Source organism: Monocercomonoides exilis (genome assembly GCF_001643675.1).
Source record: "Monocercomonoides exilis strain PA203 chromosome Unknown scaffold28-1221067, whole genome shotgun sequence".
NCBI lineage: Eukaryota > Preaxostyla > Oxymonadida > Polymastigidae > Monocercomonoides > Monocercomonoides exilis.
The window spans coordinates 515,680-534,760 of record NW_027150573.1 but is presented as its reverse complement, the minus strand read 5'-3'; the positions used below and the strand labels follow the sequence as shown (position 1 = coordinate 534,760).

At 38.5% G+C, this 19,081-nt stretch overlaps 6 protein-coding genes across 6 annotated transcripts; 3 read left to right on the top strand and 3 right to left on the bottom strand.

Moving 5' to 3' along the window:
• Positions 1-241: 241 nt before the first annotated feature.
• MONOS_11741 (uncharacterized protein) lies at positions 242-5,854 on the top strand (the record flags this gene model as incomplete). Its single annotated transcript, XM_067864305.1, has 2 exons — positions 242-2,263; positions 2,506-5,854. The coding sequence occupies 2 exons, from the start codon at positions 242-244 to the stop codon at positions 5,314-5,316; spliced, it is 4,833 nt and encodes a 1,610-aa protein (XP_067725670.1). The 3' UTR covers positions 5,317-5,854.
• Positions 5,768-6,703, bottom strand: MONOS_11742 (uncharacterized protein). The gene is made up of 4 exons (XM_067864306.1): positions 6,587-6,703; positions 6,472-6,519; positions 6,308-6,378; positions 5,768-6,243 (listed from the first exon to the last, which is right to left on the bottom strand). The coding sequence occupies exons 1-4, from the start codon at positions 6,681-6,683 to the stop codon at positions 5,989-5,991; spliced, it is 471 nt and encodes a 156-aa protein (XP_067725669.1). The 5' UTR covers positions 6,684-6,703; the 3' UTR covers positions 5,768-5,988.
• Positions 6,704-6,719: 16 nt separating this feature from the next.
• Positions 6,720-7,247, top strand: MONOS_17723 (uncharacterized protein). Its single transcript, XM_067870671.1, has 2 exons — positions 6,720-6,936; positions 6,981-7,247. The coding sequence occupies exons 1-2, from the start codon at positions 6,733-6,735 to the stop codon at positions 7,056-7,058; spliced, it is 282 nt and encodes a 93-aa protein (XP_067725668.1). The 5' UTR covers positions 6,720-6,732; the 3' UTR covers positions 7,059-7,247.
• Positions 7,150-9,321, bottom strand: MONOS_11743fu16833 (putative splicing factor 3A subunit 3). Its single transcript, XM_067864307.1, has 3 exons — positions 9,188-9,321; positions 8,881-9,130; positions 7,150-8,800 (listed from the first exon to the last, which is right to left on the bottom strand). The coding sequence occupies exons 1-3, from the start codon at positions 9,284-9,286 to the stop codon at positions 7,263-7,265; spliced, it is 1,887 nt and encodes a 628-aa protein (XP_067725667.1). The 5' UTR covers positions 9,287-9,321; the 3' UTR covers positions 7,150-7,262.
• A 3-nt stretch (positions 9,322-9,324) lies between these two features.
• On the bottom strand, positions 9,325-14,217 carry MONOS_11744 (Structural maintenance of chromosomes 4, SMC4; the record flags this gene model as incomplete). The annotated part of the gene is made up of 8 exons (XM_067864308.1): positions 9,325-9,813; positions 9,926-10,060; positions 10,237-10,576; positions 10,706-11,406; positions 11,537-12,072; positions 12,132-13,785; positions 13,847-14,038; positions 14,122-14,217. 8 exons carry the CDS (start codon positions 14,215-14,217, stop codon positions 9,478-9,480), a joined length of 3,990 nt encoding a protein of 1,329 aa, XP_067725666.1. The 3' UTR covers positions 9,325-9,477.
• An 835-nt stretch (positions 14,218-15,052) lies between these two features.
• Positions 15,053-17,795, top strand: MONOS_11745 (uncharacterized protein; the record flags this gene model as incomplete). The annotated part of the gene is made up of 1 exon (XM_067864309.1): positions 15,053-17,795. The coding sequence occupies one exon, from the start codon at positions 15,053-15,055 to the stop codon at positions 17,318-17,320; it is 2,268 nt and encodes a 755-aa protein (XP_067725665.1). The 3' UTR covers positions 17,321-17,795.
• Positions 17,796-19,081: the final 1,286 nt, after the last annotated feature.

The window sequence follows — 19,081 nt, the reverse complement described above, 5'->3', positions numbered from 1 at the left end:
AGCATATCAACATGAATAAATGGTTCAAAATGAAATGAAAAACAAAAACTTAAAATGGGCTCAGATCTGAATCGTTTTACCGTATTTTATTGTTTATATTTAAGTTGTTTTTTGAATCGATTGTTAAATAAACATTACTATTGAATTTAGCAATTTATAGTGGTTATACAACATGTATTTCATTTTTAACATATTTTTTCATAATTATTTATGAATGATTAATTTGTTAGAATTCTCGAATATGGCCTGCTATCCAGAATATGATAATTATACGCACAATCAAAAACCTGGCGCATATTCTCCAAATGAAACTAATGAACTATCTGGACATGTAGAAGACGGTATATTAAAAACGAAATGCATGGAGCAATCAACATCACTTCCAACAAAATCCAAACCAAATAGAGTTTTTAAAATTATAGCACCTATTAAACGTACACCATCTGTACCCGTTTGTAAAAGAGAATCTGCAGTTGCAACAACAAATTCAAGTGCTTCCATGGTAGTTAATCCTGATGAAATATGCGCAAATGATTCGTTTTCTCGACAAGATGGATCAATCAATGCCATTAAATTTCATCAAGGAATTAATTCAATAAATTCAATTTCTTCTTTATCTTCTGACTTTTCGTTTTCAACAACTTCAACTTTGTCATCAAATTTAAGTACATTTTCCACTTATTCATCAATCGCACCTTCAAATTGTTCATTGCCCACTCATTTGAATCCATCGTCTTCATCTTCTATCATTCTTCCCGGAAAGCGTACAACGTCACCTTCATCAACAACCATTGGAGGTACTCATTTAACATCATTTCCTATAATAAATCCAATAATTCAACATCCGCTCGAACAAGGCACAACATGCTCAATTTCTGGAAAATCATTTCACGAGGCTGGAGTTGACGAATATATGTTTTCTAAGAACCATGATTCTTTTCATGAGAACGAAGACGCTTATCAATCATCAATAAATACATCAATACCATCTTGGCTGTCGCAATCTCAACTTTCTTCAACGTCTGTCACACCGCAAGCAACGCCAAGCCCTTCTGGGACGTGCTCAACGAAAGCGTCGCCGTTTCCTTCCGCGGTGTCCTCGCCTGCTTTGACTCCATCGGCATCGAATCAGCAGCTTTCGTCCTCTGAGCACTCGCCCCAGCTGCCGTTTTTGGTGCCTTCTGCCTCATTTCCCCGCTCTCCGCTGCTTCCGTTCTCTGCGCTGACAAAATCCTCTCTGTTGAATCTATCAAATCCGTCGTCAGGATCCACCACACCGATAACCACACCCACGCCTTCGCCTTCGTCGACTCCGAAGCGCAAGTTTCTTATTGTCAATCGAAAGCACACTGTCAAAGTGAACGCCACACCACCGCTGTCTTCAGCATCCACTCCCCTTTCAGTCAGCACGATGTCGTCGCTGACGTCCTCCCCGTCTCATTCAGAGGGAGAGTGGATGAGCATATACGGAAGAGAGATGAATGCGCCTATCAAACGAGGGGGAAAAGGCACAGGAGATGGGACAAAGGGGGCAGAAGGGGTTGGAAGCTGGCTTGATGCAGTGCAGCAGCTGGAAGAACAAGAAAAAGAGGAAGCGAAACGGAAAGAACAGCTAGCGAAGGCGAAGACAGACGATATCGAAAAGAAAATGATGTTTGGGAAGAAAACTGAGCAGACCAACAAAATGATGACAGCAACAACATCAACATTCTCATTGTCGTCGCCACTGCCATCAGCAACATCGTCATTAGCATCACTATCTGTGCCTTCACCTTCATCATCCACATCTTCTCTTCTATCATCATCATCATCAATTGTATCATCAATAGCTTCTTCTTCTTCTTCTCCTTCTCCTTCACCAGCAGACGATGATGAGTTCTCTGCTGATGAGACTATCCGCCCATTCGAAGCGAAGTCTCAGATGATCTCCAGCCTCATCCGCAGCAGCCCCATCGGCTGTGCCAGCAGCTCAGCCATGAATGGCATCACGCCTCTTTCAGACTGGTCTTCTTCCTCTTCTGCCTCTGCCCCTACAGCCTCTGCACCCCGTGTGCTGACAAAGCAGAAGAAAGGAGAGACAGGAAATGAAGCAATGACAGCAATATCATCATCATCAGCAGCAGCATCAACTTCTTCATCAACAACGATGATGATGAATCATGGGCCTTTTGGAACAAACTCTGCAGGAGCGGGGAATCATTTGACTCAGCTGGCACCGTCTGTCAGGTTGTTTGCGAATACAACGCTGTTGAATGACAATCAGGTTTGCTTTATTCATTTTCCTCTCTTTTCTTTTCATTTCTTGTGATTTTTCTCATTATTCAAATAAACTTTGTGTTATTTTATCAAATTTCTATATTTCTCTCCACTCCTCTTTCTCCTCCTCCTCCTCCTCCTCCTCCTTCTTCTTCTCCTCCTCCTTCTCCACTCACCAAATCCTTTCATATTTCATCTATTTCATCTACTTCTCTCTTCTGATTTTCACATCTCATTCATCCATCACAGCAGCCCAAGCGAACACTCCAGCCATCTCTTTCTTACCAAACAGACCTCCATCATTTTCCTCCCTCACAAGCCACACAAATATTGCCTCCGCTTTCCTCCCACTCAAACTCTTCATTGGAGCCGCTGCATCACATCTCTCTTTCTTCCACCCAGCCATCCATTCCCAACAGACCCTCACTCGCCAAGTCGAAGCTGTCGTTGGGATCAGCCAGCTCTCCTTTGATCCCCACGCTGCAAAAGCCAACGGCTGTTAAAGCAGCTTCTTCAAATTCAACAACAACGTTATCATCAACATTACCATCATCATCATCGTCAACGTCATCATCATCATCATCATCATCAACAACAGCCATGCCATTCACAGCATCCACACAAGGAATTAATGTTTCAGAAAGTGGAAAGAAAGAAATTACAACAAGAAACACACAATTAGACACAAAAGAACTGCCACACAAGGAAACAGAGCAATTTTCTCATACAAGCCCCAGAACTGCCAACAAGCAGGCATCTTCACCCAGAAGTGATTCACTCGCAAAACAGCACAATCTCTCAAAGACAGCTTCTTCTCAACAATCTTCAATATCATCTCCTCAATCAACTATTCAGTCTTCTTCATTGTCTTCTTCTCTTTCTTCTTCTCTTTCTTCTTCTCTTTCTTCTTCTCTTTCTTCTTCTCTTTCTTCTTATTCCTCTTCTTCTCTCTCTTCTTCCCAGTCATCCCCCAATGGCCTGTCCCTCCGCTCCTCTTCCATCTCTCCTCTCATCAAATCCTACCACACACGCATCGCCTCTCGCAACTCGAACAATACACATTCTTTGTCTACCTCAGCTGAACTACCTGTGTTTGGGAACACGATTTCTTCTTCTGTTTCTTCCCCTTCTATGCCTTCTATGCCATCTATGGGTTCATTATCCACTTCTTCTTCTTCTTCTTCATTGTCTTCTTTGTCTGCCTCTCTTCCTCTCCCTCCATCGATGTCGACAACAATCATTGGGATGATGGGAAATGACCCTACTCAAACACTCACCACAACAACAGCTATTTCTTCTTCTTCTTCTTCTTCCTCTTCTTCCTCTTCTTCCTCTTCTTCCTCTTCTTCCTCTTCTTCCTCTTCTTCCTCTTCTTCCTCTTCTTCCTCTTCTTCCTCTTCTTCCTCTTCTTCCTCTTCTTCCTCTTCTTCCTCTTCTTCCTCTTCTTCCTCTTCTTCCTCTTCTTCCTCTTCTTCCTCTTCTTCCTCTTCCTCTTCTTCTTCTTCTTCATCGTCTGGCTTTATGTTATCATCATCATCATCATCATCTCTATCATCTTCTTCATCTTCCTCTTCTTCTTCCTCTGCTGGTAGTTATTCATCTCCCAAACATTATTCTATTCATTCTCGTTCTTCTTCCATCTCGAGCAACACATCTTTATCTTCTTCCTCTTCCTCTTCCTCTTCCTCTTCCTCTTCTTCCTCTTCCTCCTCTTCCTCTACAACGTCATCAACAACATCTTTATCCTCAACCACACACTCAGAACCTCCTTCTCCTCTCTTCCCTTCCTCTTCAGCCGGCGCCTCTGCCCTCGCCACGCCTTTGTGCCCATCAGCTGCTCATCAGCAGACATCTCCTGCTCTGAAGACTACAGCTCTCCCTCCATTCGCTAGCAGACTGCAACAAAAACAGCAGAAAGAGAAAGAAAGAGAAAAAGAAAAAGAAAGAGAAAGAGAAAAAGAGAAGAAGAAGACGAAGAAGTCACAGAAGAAGCACAGCTCAGCCACGCCTTCTCCTCTTATCACACCCGATGCCTCGCTGGAGGACACGACACGCTCAGCCGATGGGCTCAAGTCATTTGCCACACGAGCAAGCAATTCTTCTCCTGCTATTCCGCTTGCTCCCCTCACCCCCCTCTCCCCTCTTCCTTCTCTTCCTTCTCTTTCCACTTTTCCTCCGCTCTCTGCTCTTTCTCCGCTCACGTCCATCTCACCCATCATCATTCCTCAAATATCAGCAACCCCGCCTTCTTCCACTTTTTCACCGTCTTACAAGAATATGAAGACACCTCCTCCTCTTCCTTCTTCTTCTACTTCTTCTTCCTCTTCTTCTTCTTCTTCCTCGTTGACCGATCGCTCTTCCATTCTTGCATCTGCCTCTTCCTTCAGCCTCTCCTCCAACAACCTCCACCTTTCTTCCTCACCTTCCCTGCCATCTCGCAACATCCACACATCTGATTCCTCTTCTTCTATGAACTGCGCAATCACTTCCACATCCTCTTCTTCTTCCATTTCTTCCACTTCTTCCACTTCTTCCACTTCTTCCTCTTCCTCTTCTTCCTCTTCCTCTTCTTCCTCCACCTCATCCACCTCTTCCTTCATCAGCGGAGAGCTGACAGACCAGTCTCTTCTTCTCCGCTCCTCTTCCACACAGCCCTCGCACTCGCAGATAGACTCGTCCACCTTCCTCTCTCCAGCCTTGCTCACTCCCTGCGCCACTCAGGCGTCGCTCGTCTCCCCCCGCTCTCTCCGCTCGTCGCACTCACCGCGCACCACACACTCTCCGTTCTCCTTGCACTCTTCCCCCACCTGCGAGTCCCTCCTCTCCTCTGTCTCTTCGCTCTCCATCTCTGCGCAGCCTTCTGTCTTATCCTTCCATTCTTCTCCTTCTGCCTCTTCTTTCTCCACACCGCACTTAAACTCCCTCCCCAACACCCGCCCTTCCACCTCTCAGCGCTCCTCGCCGGGATTCACTGAGCCCATTTCTCAGTCTCTCTCGCTCACGTCCTCGCCTTCACTCCCTCTGCAGAGGATATCGAATCAACCGTCGTATGTGAGTTGAAGATGCTGTTTGGATTTTGTATATACAGAGAAAAAAAATAAAAAATAACTTTTTTTTAATTTTTTTAAATTTTATTTTAAAAGTCAGAGCTGGAAATTGATTTGACATGATTTGCCAATAAATTGACAAGTCGGTTGATAGATACAAAATAATTGTGCCTGTGTGCTTTCAATGTGTTGCACTTTCCAAGCACCAACTTTATATTCATGTAGAATTGTAAACACCCGTTTAATTAAGCACTTTATTTTTGTTTTTGTTTTATAACTTATGAAATGTATATTTGACATAACGTCTTTTATTATTTTTGATCTATTCTTTTTAATTTTTCCAGTCTAACATAGGTTTTTAGTCTGTTTTCAATGTAACTGAATATTTTCACTTCGCAGAGTTATTTGTTAAATCAAATTTTCTTTTCATTTTTTCTTTTAAAAATTTATTTAATTTGTTTTTATTTTATTTTATTTTATTTTTCTTTTTTTTTTGAATTCGTGATAAATGTCAGTTCTGTTTATTTTGAGTACTCTTTTATTAAATATAACTTCGTCTATTCTAATGAAGTGCAAGATGTGAATGGAGAAATGATAAATTTTTTTATAATTTGAAAATTCATCTACAAAAATGATAAATTATCTAAAACTCTCAAAAGAAAACAAGTAAATGATTCAGAAAAGCCTACTCATCTTTTGGTTTTTCCTGTTCATCTGTTTGACGTGCAGAATAAAGTTGAGGAGATTCAATAAGAGGAAAGAGTTGAGTTGAGTCATATATTGTTGCAAATATGTAAAACGCTAAAAGCGTTGCCGAAACTGAACGAATGATCAAAAGTGAATTCGAATCGTGAGGAAGATATTTTGCTATTTCCGAAGAAAATGGATAGAAGACAACTGCCAATGAAAAACAGATTCCAAATAGAATTCTTAATGTTCTCTGAAGAAAAACAATATCCATGACAAATAATAAGTAACTTATACAGAAATAAAATTTTTGAAACCCTTTTGACTTCATTTGTAATCAGTCTTTTCATTGAACGTACAACTCTCATGACAGCTTCAGCCATAGCTTCTAAAATACAGCAATTGATAAATAATTTCATTTTAACAATTAAAAAGAAAAAGTAAAAATAATTTAAAATAAAATATTTCATTAAAATCGAACCGTCTTCTGGAAGAGGTGGCTGCTCAATGTGTAATGCCTTTGGAATAACTGAAAAAATATTAAGAAAATCAAAACACATGTAACTGTTCAATAACGCAATATATAATTACCAAACATCTTAAATAATAAATAGAAAACAAGAGCCAAAAAGAGGCCAATCCTATTGCGATGTGAAGCGGTTTGATCTGGGAAACAAGCTCCTCAAAGTTCATTTTCGTGTTAATCAATGTAATGTTGGGTAAATGATCAAACATTTTCAACATGAACAGTTCGACTAATACCGAACAAATATGGACAAATTACGAACTTCAAAAACTATACACCCAATTGTTCTCAATGAAGGAACAGCTTCAACGTTCAATACCCCAAGGAACGTCCACTTCATTTGATATACTTATAAGGGAGTATCCGCCTTTACCGAAAAAAGGATCGGAAATCAAGTTTCATCAGCTTATAGCGCAACAAGTTTGCAATCTTCTGTTTCATTATGAAAATTTATTCTGTTTTAGGTTCCAGCAGATTTTACTGCTCTTACAAAGGATGAAATTGCACTCATTTCAATTGTACCTCAACGAGCCTTTCTCTGAAACTACACAGTCATTAACCATTTAGTATTCTGAAAGACTATAAATCTTGAAACTTTTTCTTTTCGCTGGATGTCTCATGATTTCATTTCATTCATGCACTTCAAGATATTTTTTTTTTTAATTTTTAAATTTAGAAAGAAAATAAACTAGATTATTCAAAAGATGAAGTGAAACAAAACAAAAAAGAAAGAAACAACAATTGAATTAAAGAAGGCCTTGCCGTTTCAAATCATCATACACCTTCTTTTTGTGAACATTGCCATAAGCATCTTCAAACTCTTCCTCTTCGCTTCCGACAAAAGACCAATTCATAACTTCCTTCTTCATCTTTTCATACAGCGCAACAGCTTCGCTTATTTTTGTAATTCCATGAAAATGTAATGTGTTTGGTATCTTGAGTGAACGCATCCCATGTGCATGTCTCCATTCCTGAAAGTGCTTTTCGAAGTTTTTCGGACCTTTATAGACTGCATTTCCGCAGATCTCACACTTAAACTCTTGATTTAAGCCGTTAAGTTTGTAGAGCCAAAGAGGAATGGGCTTGCCGTCCCAGCCAAGTGGAACTCCCTTTGGATTGTACGGAACGCTTCCTTCATCATCATCAAAGTCCTCTTCCTCTTCCTTCTCTTTTGCCTTCCTCCTTTCCCTTTCATCGTCAGACTCAGCTCCAAAGTCGTCAAAGATATCTTCATCATCTTCATCTTCCTCGCCTTCATGAGCCACTTTCTTCCTGCGCCTGCGCCGCTCAACAGCAGCATCTGCCTGCGCATCCATATCTGCTCTGTGCTCTTCAAGTCGATTCAGCCTCTTCTTCGCAACAAACACTTCAGTTCTATTCATTTCTGAACCAAGCAGCGGAAAGACAAGAGACATCAGTAATGAAGATGGCTTTTCGGATGAAGATGCTCCTTCAGAAGGTGCAGATGAATTTCCAGCAGAGTCGATAAATGTCTGTGATTCAGGTGAAATGAAGAGAAAGATCATAAATTCCATCCAGCCAATGTTTCGCAGAAGCGCAGCAAATGTAGATGCAAATTGCTGTTCTTTTTCGGCTTCGGATGCCTTTTGACCTTTGCCTTGCTTTGATGAAACGGGCTTATCAGTTTCTGCTTTCTTTTTCTCAGAATCTGAATTCTCTGATGTTTCATTATTCATCTGCTTCAAAACATACTCGACGTCTTTCGATACGTCCATCATTAACCTCAGTTTTAGCTCATTAGTTCTATGCTTCTTTCCGTTTCTATGGAATCCAAATAAATTTGCCTTCACAGTTTGACCGCACACTCTACATAACATTTTTTTCATATCCTTTTTCTCAGGCAAAGTTGATGATGAAATGTCCATTCCTTCTTCATTCATCTCTTCAGGTTCGGCTTCACCTTGAATCATTTCGTCAATCTCAACATCAACTTTATCCCATCCTTTCCATGAGCCTTTCCTCCATAACACTCCAAAATACTCCATTGCATCTTCTTCAATTTGATCAAAATCTTCAAGTGGACTAACACGCACGAAAAAACTCTTTAAATACTCCAATAGATTGTATAAGAATTGCTCATATTCTTTATTAGCCTTCATCTCTCGCGGTATCATATGAAGCTGCTTAATGGTATTCAGAAACACTTCAAATGAGCCGTTCAACTGGAGTTGGTTTACAAAAGGAAGATTGACAAATTCGCCATGAGATGCGTTCAAATCAAAAAGCCTTCCAAATGCTTCATCTCCAGTAAATGTGACAAGCTCTATATAAAAGAAGAGGAAAAATAATTGAAAAAAATCCACAATCATTCAAGAATTTTGAAAAAGAAATGAAAGAAAAAACCATTAAGATCGACATCTTCAACAGTACTAGTAACTAATGTCGATGCAGTTCCAGAAGCTTGGTGAAATGTTCTGATTTCCTCAAGTTGTTTAATAAATGCGAACATTCTTGTTGCAGTGGTGGATTCTCCTTCTTCCTTCTTTAATAAAGAATCTTTTTCTTGATACAACCGTTTTAGTTGCTCATTTGTTTCTTTCATTCGTCCTAAATAATAGTTTATTTTATGTTGTTGAGTGATGTATTCTATTTGCTGTTGAAATAAAAGAAATAAAATCAAAAAATCAAGAAAAGGAATAAATTCACATACAGTTTTAGACTTTGTTTTAATAAGATCAGTAGCAACTCTTTCATAACGTTCTAAATCTTCATGACAACTTCTTATCTGTTCAAGAACACTAGAAGTCATGAAAGATTATTCAATAAAGATAATCTTGATCAGATATCCATAATAGTTTAAAAACGATCTTCAAAAATGGAAATAAAATAAAAATGAAAAAGAAATGATCGAAGTGCAGCGAAATGTAAATGAAGTGTCACGAAAAGTCAATGATTTTTTTAAAAAAGAAAATGATTTATTTGTTGGTAATTTGATAAGATTTATTGTGAAATGGAAATTTTTGATGAGCCATCCTCCTCTGGATTGTCTGAAGTTTGTTGAGTAGCAGAAGGTATTTCAAATTCTGAAGGATTAATAGCAACAGATTTTGTGCAATTGTGTGTCTTGTAGATTCCAATAAGACGATCTGCCAGTTCGAACATGTTATTTCTGAGAGAAATGATAATAAACTGAGCGTTTCTTGTTTGAGACTTGACATATTGGGCAATGATAGATACGTTTCGAAAGTCGAGTGCTGCGTCTATTTCGTCCATGACATACAAAGGATTGGGTCTGAAGTGGTGCAATGCAAACACGAGGGACAGCGACGAAAGTGTCTGAGAGGAAAAATTTGATTGAAGAACCAGAAAAAAAAAGAGAGAGAGAGAGAGAGAGAGAGAAAGAGAACAAAATTTGGCTAAAAAATTAATCAAAACAAGTCATTCAAACCTTTTCTCCGCCAGAAAGATTCTGAATGTACTTCCAGCTTTTTGTGGGCGGACGAACGGTGAATGTTATACCTTCAGTGAATGGATCAGCGCTGTCAACCAACTCAAGCTCTGCATCACCTCCAAGTGTTATCATCTGAATTGAATTATCAAATAAATGAAAATGAATGATAAATTGATTTTTTAATGAAAAAAATAGAACATTCACCAATCACAATAATTTCAATCATAAAAAAGAATGAAAATACCATATGCAACAAAACAATAAATCCAATCACATCATCATCATCTTCTTCTTCTTCTTCACCAAACCTGATACATCTCTTTCAATTTCAGTGTGATTATCCTGAATCCGTTCATAAACCCGTCTAGCCTCTGCTTCTTCAGCTGCTCTCCCCTCTCAATCTCCTCATCTCTCCTCCGCGTCACCTCTGCCAGGTCCTTCTTCTTCTCCTCCAGCTCTGCCGCTTTCTTTCTATACGACGCAATTGCTGTCAAATCCACCTGCACTTTCGCCAGCGCCTCTGACAGCGAGCGAATGGAGCCTTCCATCTCAGCCACTTCGTTGTTGTTCATTGCCCTGAGGTGTTTGTGTGGTGTTTCAGACAGAACATCGTCGACGAACCTCAGATCGACTGCCTCGTCTTCGGGGCTGTTGGCGGAGTGAATGGAAAGATGGAATGAAAGAACATTAAGGATAATAAGTGATCAATAATACATACATATATTTAACAAAGCAATTAACTTGAAATAAAGCAATCAATAAACAATATTAGCAAACCCAACAGTCATCTTTCTCAGCACTTCAATCTCCTCCATCCATTTTTCAACCACTCGCTCGTTCTCCTTCTGCTGTTTGTTCAGCTCCTTCACCCGCTCAGCCAGTGCAACCTCGTCCTTTGTGATCACAGTGATCTCCTCTTTCTTCTCTTCGTGCTCTTTCTCCATCGCCTCGAGCCGCTCTGGCACGCCATCGAGCTTCTCTTCCAGCTCTTTCCATTGATTGAACAGCGCCGCTGCCTTCTCCACGTTCTCATTCCGGATCTTGTCTATCTCCTCCATCCGCGCCTCAATCCGCACCTTCTCCTTTTTGCCCCGCTCGCCTTTCTCTCCAATCTCCTTCGCTTTCTTTCGCGCATTCTTCGCATCAAACCGCCACTGCGTCGCCATCTTCTGCTTCTCCTCCAGCAGCCGCTTGTTGTCCACCAGCTCTGCTTTGATTTGTGCCATTTCTGTTCCTCCTTTCGCATCCATCACTTTCTTCAGAGCCTCAATCTCTTCATTAAGTGCATCCACTTCCTTCTTCAGCCTCTTCGCCTCGCTTTTCTTGGCTTCAATGAGCGCATCTGTGTCTGCCCCGCTGCGTGCTCCTTTCTTCTTCTCGCTTTCATTCGACGATGAAGACAATCTCGCTTGTTTCTCAGCTGCTGCTGTAAGTCTGGAAAGACGAGAAAGCACGTTGTGCATCTGCTGTGATATGCTCTTAAAAGAATAGAAAGCAAATGATATTGTTTAGAATTTCATTGAGCATTAGAAAGTTAAAGGAATATAAAAAAGAATGGTGATGTATTTTGTGAACATGGATAATTAAAAAAAAGATAACCAGACAAACCTCCGACTCCATTTTCGCTTTTCTTTCTTCAACATTCAGCTGGTCCATCGACATCACAACATATTTCGAGTTCTGATCGCCCGAACTGTCTGCTCTTTCTCTTCTACGCTCTCTCATCTCTGTCTCCAATTCGTCAATGCTCTGCCTCGTCTTCTGCAGCTCTCTGTTGACATGCTCCAGCTCTCCTCTTTTCCTCTGATACTCTTTCTCTTCTTCCTCAGTGATCACATCAAACCCCTTTTCACCCATAATAACCATCTTCTCATTGTCTGCGGCATCGTCTCCTCTGCCTCTCCCTCTGCCTCCTTCTCCTCCTCTCCTTCCTCCTCCAACATAACCACTCATCGTTCCCGATGGATCCACCACTTCTCCATCCAAAGTGACTACTTTCTTTCGCCTGCGGTCGTCTTCGTATGCAAAATGAAGCGCATCAGTCAAATTTTCTGTGACAAGCGTCGATCGCACGGCAAAGAAAAAGCAAGGTGCAAACATCGGATCGGCAGGGTCAAGCAGATCATACAGCATTGGAGGAATGTCTGCACATCACATTCAAGAAAAATTAAGAGTGAGAAACAAAGATAAATAATAAAAGCACAAAAATAAAATTGAATAAAGAAAGAAAAAAAAATTATCCACAAGCATTGAACTTTCTTCCGCTTTTGCTCTTCCGCCCATCTCTGATATTCCACAGCCGATCTTTCCATCTCCCCCGCCATCTGCTCCCTCAGCTTTTCCAGCACCATAAACGTCTCCACGCCCAGCCGCTTCGCCTTCAGCTCGCCGACGCACGCACTCGCTGTCTCAGCCGTCTCCACCACAAAGTTCTGCATTCTCCCACCAGCCACTGCCACCAGCGCCTTCCTGTGCTTTCTGCTGATCTGCCCCAGTGCCCCCAGCCGCCCGTAGAACCCGCTGATCTTCCCTTGCTTCTTCATCTCCATCAGCGCCTTCGTCGACGCATCCAGCGACTGCGTCCCGCTCAGCCGCGCCTCAAACGACGCGATGGCTCCTTGCAGATCGATCCCGCGCTGATTCAGACGAGCTTCTTGCTCTCTCAGCGCTTTGATTTCGGCTTCTTTCTCCTTCAGCTCCCTCAGAATCTCCTGCCGCGCTGCCTCAATCATCTCTATCCGCTCTTTGCTTTCTGCTGCTGATGCTTCAAGACGCGTCTTCATTTCTTCTGCCTCCTTCAGCTCAGCTGCTGTTCTTTCTTCTTCTTCGCGCTCTTCGTTCAGTCTCCTCTCCATCTCTTTCACTTCTGTTGACAGCTTCTTCAGCTGCTTCTCCGGCATCGCACGTTTTTTCTTCAGCTCTTCTATCTGATTCAGCTGCTTCGTCGTCTCACCAGCCACTTTTGCCCGAATGTCGTCGAGCTCTCTCTCTTTCTCGTCAATCACTTCTTGACATCGCTCAATCTCTTCCTCCACTCGCTTCACTCGGTCTTCTGCGTCCTGCGCTGCATTCGCAGAGTTCTTAGCGGCTGAAGCTGAGGTGCTGTCCTCCTTTTCGAGCACATCTTTCCGTTTTCTGAGCGCTTCCTTCTCCTTTTTCAGATCTGCATCGGTGCTTTTTGACTCAGCCAGCTTCTTATTGACATCAAGCATTATCGCAGACTCTGTGTCAAACATCTTCTTCAGCTCTACATATTCTGCGTTCAGCTTCTTCTCTTCTTCTTTCATCTGTGCCAATGCCTCTCTTTTTTCCTTAAGTTGATCGTTTGCCTCTTGGCCCAATTTCACAAACTTGTTTTGCTTCTCTTCTGCTTCTGTCAGATGATGCAGACATCTCCTGGCTTTCAACTGGATCAATTCGCGCTGCTTTTCCACATAATTCTCGGCCTCGTCCTTTGGCCCCTCAAGTGCTGTCTTTTCTGACTCCGCAACCCGAACAACAAATATTTTCCCTTGTCGTTCTGCAGTTAGTTGTTCAAGTGCTTCTTCCGATGCCTTAATTGGTGCTATAAGAGTATTTGTTCCAATAATCTCTTCAATGTATTCCAATAAGCCGGTTTCTTTGTCTGTAGCGCCCTTAGGCTTCATCAATGATATTGATTCAACTTCTCCCTGGAGGATGAGAAATCGATTATGATTAATATCAAGTCCATAAAAATTAAGCTTTTCTTCCAATTCAGATAGAGTACATTCGCGATGATTAATTCTGTATATTGATGCAGTTGATTTTTCGCGACGAATAACAGTTCTGCTTACGACAAATTCACTTCCTTTTTCTATTTCAGCCGAATCATCATCCTAAACCATTTTTTAATTTGAAAAGCACTTCAATTTTTGAGATAACAAATAAAACACAAACAGAATCATATGCCAATGCAAAGTTTATTGCGACACTAGCTTGCATGACATCCATATGTTCATTACTATGATGAATTAACTCTTCAACACGTTTCATTCGAATGTTTTTGGCTCTGAATCCAAAAACAAAAAGTAACGCATCAATTACATTTGATTTTCCGCTTCCATTTGGACCAACAACACAGGAAAAATACTAAAAAGGTAACAAGGAAAAATTTTTAAAATAATGAAATTTTCATAAAACAAAAAAGTTAAAAAGTAATAAAGTAATCAAACTGGATGAAAAGGTCCAAGCACATGTTTTCCATAATAAGATTTGAAATTTTCAATTTCCATTGACTGAATAACCAACCTTTTCGCTTGATTATCCATTTTTTTAATCGTTTTTAATTATAATATGGGCAGCATTTTGAAGGTAATATTTATTATTATTTACACAAAACAAATATTTCATACGAATGTTTGAGTCTTGATATATTTTATTTGTGTATTTTCCATTTTTAACTTTTCAAACCTCTTCATTGAGCAAAAAGATTTTTTTTGAATAAGAATATTTAATATTTCATTTTATTCATCCAAACAAACTTTTGCATTATTGTCCATTTGTGAATTTACTATTATTTTATATCATTTCAAAAATTTTCGTTGCAAATAAATTATTGAATCACCATAATAAATTATAAAAAATTGAGTTTTAGAGCTTTTATTTTTGTTGTGAAGAGTGAATTTGAATTTGTATGAATCAGGATTATTGCAGCTTAATAATTAAAGATTATCAAGAGAAAGCTCAGAACGAAGAACACGATGATTCAACAAGTTTGCTTCTCTTATTATAATGCTCATAACTTTATGGAATTAATTTTAATAAACTTATAAAGAACAAAAGGCACCTGAAACAATATGCGCTTTTGATTGCACAAAGCATGGACTTTTGGAAAAATTATTTGAACAGAATAATTTGGATAAAAAATTACTCAATCATCATGCAACCTCGTCAATTTCTTCTTCTTCTTTACTTGACAATAAGGGTGGATCAACAATTTGGAGGTCGGATATAAATGTTAATGCTGAGAAAGACAAATGCAAAACTCTCTGTTCGTCTCATCCTTTCTCAATTCCTTTGCCACAAAGTGTTTCTTTTCATCCAAGTCAGACAAATCAGAAAGGATTCGACTCACAATGCAAAAGTTGCACATTAAGCGACAATATGTTGTTTTTTGAGCATGAATTAAAAATGAAACTTAATAATCAAAAACCGAATAATCTCAATGTGAACAAGGGAAGCGTATTAATGATTCCTAGAAGCTCTTGCGACTTCGAAAATGAATTAAATATGTGCAGATTGGTTGAAAAACCTTCTAAAATCGCATTAGATACACACGAAGAAAAGGCTTCTGTAAAAACTGCATCAAAATTACGTGAAGAGATGTTTTCTGGAGCAATAGCGAAGAATTCCATTTCAAAAGAAAATTTTAGACGTTATTCAAGCAGCAGTGGTACTACAGCAAGCGAAACTTTTGAACATACAGATATTGAACATTTTAGAAATAGCCATCAAAGAAACGCAAAAGAGAAGAAATGCGATTTTATAGAAGTACAAGATGAAAGAGAAAGAGAAATTTCAGGAATTGATTTGAAAAAAGCAATTAGAATACATAATGATGACACTGACGTCCGAGGCAGAAAAACAGAGAGTGAGAAAAAGGAGCTTTGTGATGAAGAAAGTCCGCTGGATTGGTCAATGGCTCATTGGAAACCTCTTCAATTAAGTCGGGGAGAGGTTAGTCGGGATGTTGAGGTTGAAGTTGATGGGAAAATGGAGTCTCGCATCGGCACACAGAGGGGTGAAGAACTGAAGAACAAGTGGAACAGAGAGGATAGAGAGTTAATGAAGAGAGAAAGCAGAAACGGGTGTTTAATCAGATCAGACGCTGGTGCCAGGATCGATGCAACGCTGATGGAGAAACAAATGAAAGGAGAGAATGAGAATAATGCATACGACAGAAATTCCGATGATGACAATAATAATAAGGAAGGTGAATGCTCCTGCTTAAGCGTTAATGATGATAATGAAGAAAATGCTAAAATTGAAGAACGCAGAAAGGATTTGGTGATGCGGCAGATAAAAGATGCCGAGAAGCACTTCAGAACATTTGGAGTCTGGGTGACGAAAAGTTGGATGAGAGATGAATGGGAAGAAGGAACGTGGAAAAGTGCGTATGAGAAAATTGTTTGTGGAGATGAGTTAATTGATGGACAGAAGAATGACAGCTTGAGCGAGAATTTGACACTCGAAGAAATGCAAAGCAGACTTCATTCAGATGGAGCTGAAATAAACGAAGAGATGGCAAAAAGACTTATTGATGAAGTGAACAAAGAAGAGAAAAAACAAATGAAAATTGAAAGATTCACACAAATGAGTGTTTTGGACAGATATATGGAGATGAAAAAGAAAGAGAAAGAGAAAAAGAAGAAATACAAAAACCTTGAAGAAAACTATGAAACGAAAAAACGCATTAGCAATCCAACATTTTCAAACAAAAAGAACGAAAAATTCGAACAAGAAGAAATAAAAGAAATTGAAATTTCAGAAAAAAGAAATGACAATCGATCTCTCTTGTACAATTGCGAAGAATATCCTTTGCTTTCAGTAGAATTGATAGAAAAGAAGAATGAGAGAAATTCTTGCTTAGAAACTTATCATTCTTCTTATTTGAATCAAAAACAGGGTTCAAAATTAACTAACTACCAAAATCAATCAGAAGAACAGTGGACAAATGATCAAAAGTATTCAATAGAAAGAACCATGCAGATTTCAACAGGCGTGGAAGATGAATACAACTGGAACGAAGATACAAATCCAGAAAATGAACAAGACGCATTGAAAGTTGTTATCACAAAAGAAGTTGATGAGAATTGGATTTATTCAACGGAACAGGGCTGTGTGGTGGATGAGGAAGAAGAATATCTACATGAATTAGATTTGTCGAGAAAGCTGCAAAGAATTGAACGATTTGCGCGATGGGGAAGAGATCCTCTGAAGAAAGAAAGGAAAATGGAGGAGCTGATGCTGCTTGTTGAAAGAAGTGACATCTTTTTTGTTCCGTTTTTTGCGAATCAAAAGCTGATTTCCGTAAACAATGAAAGAAAAACATGGATAAATGAGACAGAAAACGAATGGTTTGAAAAAATGGAAAAGAATATGAAGATTTACAAATCAAAGCGAATGGCAGAATGGAAAAGTGAAAAGATAACTCTGAAGACAGTGATGATGAGCCTGACACCAGAAAAACGGAAAGCTCTCTGGGCATTTGACACCTATGGCTGTGAGAAGCGAGCGAGAAGTTTGAAACAAAAACAGAAGGAGTCTGAGGCACATGCATTCCGAGCAGCAGAAAGAAATCAGCCATTGACATTCAGTGTGAGTGAATTAGCGAGAAAGACACCCGAGCCAATTATTACATATCACAAATGAGCAAGTTGTCTTCCGAAACTCAGTTGTTAAAATTCTTCTTTGATTTTGCTTTGCAGGAATCAAATTGGTTTGCAATCGTTCAAAGTCCAAAATCCTTCAAATTTCTTTCATCACTGTTGTTGAGAAGATTATAATGACCTTCAAGTTGCGGCACTTTTAAAGCGACATTGATGAACAAAAGAGCAACTACTTACAATGTTCTTGAAATCTTGAACAAAACATTCTTGCATTAATGATTTATGGAGAGTGACTTTGTTTACTTGTTCATATTGGGGTATCCGTCGATTCATCAAGTTTTTGAATATAATGAAGATTTGATGAAATGTTCTGTGCTTTCAAAGATTATTTGAAGCATCAATGTGTGATATACAATTTTTGTTAAAAACTGTTCCATTACAAAAACTTTACTGTCTTATTTTTGAATCTGAATCATTAATTTATTATCATATGAATCTTTACTACTTCAATCAAAAAAAAAAAATTCCGTCATCTCAACTGAAGTTTTTTTTTTTTATTTTTTTTTCTTTTTCTTTTTCTTTTTCTCTTTCTCTTTCTCTTTCTCTTTCTTTTCTTTTCTTTTTCTTTTTCTTTTTTTTTTTTCTTTCTTTCTTTTTTTTTTTTTTTTTGCTGTTGTTGTTAAGATGGTGAAGTTGCTTTATTAATAAATTGCAACTAAAATATAGTTATTTATTGTTGAGTTGATACATGAAACAGATACTATTTCTTGATAGTTTGTTATTTTATTTGAGTTTTTATCCAAGTATTTTTCCTTCATTTTTTCCAATTATCCATTTTATTCTCTTTTATCAAGATGAATTTAAAAAATAAATAATTTTTTGTTTATGACTCATTGTTTAAATCAGGGCATTTTTGTTTTTTTGGCAAAAATTTCATTGTTTGATTTAATGGATACTCTATATTTCAGACATTCAACCAAGCTTTACGCAGATCGTGATTTTTTTGGTGCCTTCTACATCAAAAATTATTCAAGATCGAAAAACTTTAATTCGAAATCGAAAAAGAAGATAATTTGTTCAGAATTTCTATTCAAGTCAAAACCAAAGAAATTTTATTGACACAAAAGTTTATAATTGCAAATGTTTATTTATTGGAAATGTTTTTCTTTCGTTTTGAACGACTGTTTTCTATGATAAAGACTGATATCAATCGATTCTTTTCTCATTTTGAAGATTGTAAATGTTATATTCTATCAGATTCCAATGCAATATATGAAATTCAAAACATTTCGTTTTCAATATATGAGATAAATATCTGTCTTTTCACACACAAAATAAGATCACGAACTATCCTATCACTTGTATTTTTTTCTTTAATTTCTAATAATCTCCTGAACACATGTGAAGAGTTTTAATATTATTCGATTTTATCCTATTCACGCTATTACACACAATCAAACATTAAAACAAATACAAATATGTTTTTTTCTGATTGAAGTTGATAAATTCCTCAGATCATTCACCGAAAGAATTATTCGAAATCGGAAAATTTTTATTCGAGATTGAAGATGTTAAATTCGAAATCGAAAATACATCGTCATCAAAAATTTTGAAAAAAATTACAAAATTAATGCTCATATCAGTTTCTTTTAATTTCGATCTAGAATTAAACTTTTTCGATGTTGAATTATTTTTGGTGAAACAATTCTGATATTACAAATATTTGAAAAGAAAAACCAGTTTGTGTTCGATTTGGATAGCAAAATAGAAAATGCTTTTTTCAACTCCATGTTGAGAAATTTCG

Coding starts and splice junctions, on each gene's coding strand:
- MONOS_11742 (XM_067864306.1), bottom strand. CDS start 6,683: ATGAACTTTGAGGAGCTTGTTTCCCAGATCAAACCGCTTCACATCGCA. Junction 6,520..6,586: donor TTCTATTTATTATTTAAGAT/GTTTGGTAATTA, acceptor ATATTTTTTCAG/TTATTCCAAAGGCATTACAC. Junction 6,244..6,307: donor TTACAAATGAAGTCAAAAGG/GTTTCAAAAATT, acceptor GTTTTTCTTCAG/AGAACATTAAGAATTCTATT.
- MONOS_17723 (XM_067870671.1), top strand. CDS start 6,733: ATGAACAGTTCGACTAATACCGAACAAATATGGACAAATTACGAACTT. Junction 6,937..6,980: donor ATCAGCTTATAGCGCAACAA/GTTTGCAATCTT, acceptor ATTCTGTTTTAG/GTTCCAGCAGATTTTACTGC.
- MONOS_11743fu16833 (XM_067864307.1), bottom strand. CDS start 9,286: ATGACTTCTAGTGTTCTTGAACAGATAAGAAGTTGTCATGAAGATTTA. Junction 9,131..9,187: donor TTAAAACAAAGTCTAAAACT/GTATGTGAATTT, acceptor TTATTTCAACAG/CAAATAGAATACATCACTCA. Junction 8,801..8,880: donor TGAAGATGTCGATCTTAATG/GTTTTTTCTTTC, acceptor TCTTTTATATAG/AGCTTGTCACATTTACTGGA.